At 46.9% G+C, this 4,154-nt stretch overlaps 1 protein-coding gene across 1 annotated transcript; it reads right to left on the bottom strand.

Annotated features, from left to right (window-relative positions):
• Positions 1–917: 917 nt before the first annotated feature.
• LOC137649424 (uncharacterized) lies at positions 918–3,020 on the bottom strand. The gene is made up of 2 exons (XM_068382411.1): positions 2,763–3,020; positions 918–1,841 (listed from the first exon to the last, which is right to left on the bottom strand). The coding sequence occupies exons 1-2, from the start codon at positions 3,018–3,020 to the stop codon at positions 918–920; spliced, it is 1,182 nt and encodes a 393-aa protein (XP_068238512.1).
• Positions 3,021–4,154: the final 1,134 nt, after the last annotated feature.

The following is a 4,154-nucleotide window of genomic DNA, read 5'->3' as shown; positions in this document are numbered from 1 at the left end:
CTACCCGCGAATACCTAAATTAAATCCCTACCCTTTCCGAAGGCCAAAGCCTTTGAAATAATTCATTCCCTGTAAACTTGTACCTGACCCTAAACCATACCAGATTAGTAAGAACTCATCCAGTCTTCTCTAGGTAAAAATCAAAACCATACGGTTCAATGATTCCTACATTGAATTTGGATTACCATTCCTTTGACAGCTATATTTCCTCGAGCTAAATTTCTTAACCCGTATCTTTAAAATCTTATAATTACCATACCCTCTCTTAGTATTTCTACTCAATTATATCCACTCTATCCAGAAAAGACCCCACTTTGTTTGTCGTGGCCAATGGACGCATCCATGGGCAGACCTTACAATCTGATCCTGTCGAAACTAAGACAGAAGACACCGCCTAGGAGAATTTATGTCCCCTTCCTAAGGTCAACACCCGAGAAGAAAAGACCAAATTTACCCTAACTCTTTGTGAACTTGACTGTCTTAGATAAGAATAAGTCAACATTTCATTCAACATCACTGCAAAGTTTAATTCATCATAGCTCTTTGTGAACTTGACTGTTTAGTAAGAATAAGTCAACCATTCGTTCACATCACTGTAAAATTTGATTTATCATAACTCTTTACGAACGTGACTGTGAATGTCTGAATAATTTAATAAGAATGAGTTAATGTTCCTGTGAGTATTTCTGGCCTAACTAGGAATGACCATCTATTTTGAAACTCTTCAAGTGACCACCCCCCTCTACTTTTTGGTCAATCTAGATATTGGTCCTTCGATACCCTTTGTTTATACTTCCATCAAAGTTAAAGGACCAAGGGTGCACACCTTAGAAAAGTATATTGTGATAAACGGGCCATTGTATTTAGTGTCTTCATTTTGATTGTGGTACAAAGAATTGACACCCTTTCTACAGGCTTCAGTGGCAATCATTTAGGACGTGCTGCCCGAACAAATCCACCACATCTTCAACTATGGGGGAGGCATAGAAGATTCTAGAACTCTTCCTCAGAGGAGTCTGCCTCATGCCGGAGGATCTCAGCTTGCAAAGCTGCGCAGTGGTCAGGTGAGGCAGAGGGCTGGTTGGCCGTCGTCGTGGCCTGACTGACAGAGGGCCAGTGTAGCGGAGCAGTTTTTTGGAGTGTTGGGGGCTAATTGACATCTCATGTGGCTTAACTCGTTGTGGTAGCGAGTTAGAGAGTACAAAGCCAGTCGGCAGGCTTGACGGCGCGACTATTTGTGAGTTAGCGTATAGTGGCAGCTGGCTAGTGGGTAGAAAGCTATACAGTGGCCGATGTGGAGTGACTGTTGGCTGGTTAGAGAAATGAACTGACTGAGCAGAATTCAATGGATTAAGTGGCTTTTTACGCGGTGTGCCCGTAGGGCGGACAGCGCGGCGTGGCAGCTGGGAAGAGGGTTGATTGCTAGTTGGCTGCCGAGATGGCCCGACTGTTATCGGGTCAGAATAATGAACTGACTGGGCAGGGTTCAAACGATTGGGTGACCCCTCAGGCGGCAGATTAGAGAGGAGAGAACTAGTCGGCGGCCGTGGGGGCCCTACTGTTGGTGAGTCAATGTGGTATGGTGGCTGGTTAGAGGGTAGAGAGATTGTCGGCGGCCAAGGTGGCACGAATCTTATCGGGTTAGAGAAACTAACTGACTCGACCGAGTTCAGAGGATTTAGTGGCTGCTCAGTCGGTGGGTTAGAGAGTACAGAACTAGTTGGCGGCCCTGACGGCCCGACTATTGGTGGGGCAGTGTGGCGTGGCAGCTGGTTAGAGGGTAGAGAGCTAGTCGGCAGACGAGGTGGCAGGACTGTTTTCGGGTTAGAACAATGAGCTGACTAGGCAGAGTTCAGAGGGCTGAGTGGCAGCAAAGGCTGTGAGTTAGAGTAGATGGCTGGGTGGCCGTTGAGACAGCGCGACTGATATACTGTGCACAGCAATGGAGTTGCATCCTAGTTGAACATTATCTATGCAGGAATGTGTCCAGGTGGGCAATGTGCCGAAGATAATGGCTCCAACGGAATATGCAAGGAGTTTGGCATTGTTGATGAAGTGAGACCCAATGACAAATTAGGCATAATGGTCAGGCCAGTGATGAGGTTGATTCCACTGAGCGTGATATGTTGTATCTCAGTGTCCGCTAGTTTGACGCCGCGGCCCCTCAAATGGTCGGCGAAAGTGATGATTCCTGGGACACTAATGCTTCTGTCGGATAAAGGGGTGACGAGAACATAGACGGTGCGGCGATACTGGCTAAGACAGAGAGGCACCTTAACTACCGCATAGTCCTAAACATGTCCCCTCGTAGTGAATGAGTTGAGTATCAAGGACTCACGATGAAGGGACACAGACCAAGGCAGCTAGCTAGAGCGGACGTAATGAAAGTGCGTTGGCTTCCTAAGTTAAGGAAACCGCGCATATGCATGGGGCATTCTCCGTGGATGAAACAAAAGGTGGAAGTGCAGGGGCTGTGGTAGGCAGGTGACTGGGCAGGGTCATAGCAGCATTCTAAGAGAAGAGTCCGGTCCTCAATGAGTCGCTTGGAAGGCTGGGACACTCCTCGCAAACAACTGAGGTGTTGCAATTGTTGGTGTTGTGGTCAGAGGCACCACATTCGGTTAAACGAACATGTTGTTATAGATTGGCTTTGCGTTCGTTGAGGTTAGCCTAGTTTGGGTAGACAGTTAGTCTGTGAGTTGTACCTTGATAAAACAGACACGGATTATATGGTCTAACACCAGAGTATTCTACGAACATACTGTATGTGGCTGTTGCCGCAGCGTGGCTGTCGGAGGGTCAGCGAGGCAAGGTGGTTGGTAGGAGTGTTGAGGCCTGGGCTGCCGCTGGGGCAGTGGGACTGATGGGTGGTCAATGTGGTCTGGTGGCTGGTTGGTGTAGTCCTGATTTGGCACAGAGCCATGAGACAGCTCAGTCTCAGCTTTGGTACGATGACGCACATGCCTTTCGGGTGGAGTACTGGTTCTCCTACTGGCCGAATGATAGCTCAACTGCTGCATCTGACGTCACTAGGTATTTAGGCTCATTCTTAAATTCTTGAGGGTAGTATTCATTTTGACAAATATAAAATATTTTGGACAAGACTTCGGTTGGAGTTCTTTCGATGATGACCTCTCAGAGAATGTGCAAGGTATACTCGTGGCCTGTAAGGCTGGGATAATGCTCCTCCAGATTCAGCCACTGTGCGTAGAATTCAGAATGCTCTTTTCAGACTGGTCCTTACTGGAGGTGTAGATGGAGTTACAAATTTCTGTACGCAGCAAACTTGTGGTGTTCGTCGTATTCCTTGTCGTGAAATAAGACCTAGAGTGAGGACCATCAGGAGTGCCACGATTCAATCTGGCCATCAAACACGTGGGATCGGGATCAGGCCCTGGCCCTGTGATGACGATGTTGGTTGAAGCGAGTGGAATGGGAAAGCGTATGCTGACACAGTGTGCCACGAGGCAGGTGAGTTGTATATAACTGTACTGGACAGATTCGGATAGTTCTATGATGTTTTCCTCCTGCAGGATGTTGGCAAGCAATGTCTTGTCACTACAAAAGGCCTGAGAGGTACCCGTTGAGCTGGTTGGTTTTCTCCTTATTAAAGTCAAGTTCTGGGTAATACTTGAAGATGAGGAGCTCGATTTTCACATCTCTGAGCAGATCTTGGATCTTCTTTATATAGGTAGGGCTAATGAAAGGTTGAACGAGGAGTTTGTCTGATTGGTGTTGTTGCAAGCCAGGTTCGTTGTCAGGAGCAGGGTCAGTCTCGCCTCTGGTTTTAGATGAGGGTGTGAACCGTTAAGAAGGTGAAGTTGGTGGGGTCCGTGAGGGACCTTCTGAGCAGGATTCACTCATTTTTTACATTGTTACAAGTTTGTGCAAGCAGAGCTCTGAGTTTGGGCTGCGAATCATGGAGTATGTGATTGAGTGTGAAATCACAAATATGATTGTAGGGTTAATAAGTTAGAGCAGCAAATCACAGAGTATAAGATATGGGCTACGAGAATCATGAATGTGATGGTATTTGGATTAAGGTTTTAAAGGCTGAACAGCAAATCTCTGAGTGTGCGATTGGGGATGCGAGACTCAAGCATATGATTGTATTTAGATTAAAGTTGAGCAGCAAATCACAAAGCCTGCGAATC

Source organism: Palaemon carinicauda, chromosome 11 (genome assembly GCF_036898095.1).
Source record: "Palaemon carinicauda isolate YSFRI2023 chromosome 11, ASM3689809v2, whole genome shotgun sequence".
NCBI lineage: Eukaryota > Metazoa > Arthropoda > Malacostraca > Decapoda > Palaemonidae > Palaemon > Palaemon carinicauda.
Note: the sequence above shows the minus strand (reverse complement) of the source record. Positions and strands in the feature narration are given on the sequence as shown.

Coding starts and splice junctions, on each gene's coding strand:
- LOC137649424 (XM_068382411.1), bottom strand. CDS start 3,020: ATGCAGCAGTTGAGCTATCATTCGGCCAGTAGGAGAACCAGTACTCCA. Junction 1,842..2,762: donor TGCGGCAACAGCCACATACA/GTATGTTCGTAG, acceptor AACTCTGCCTAG/TCAGCTCATTGTTCTAACCC.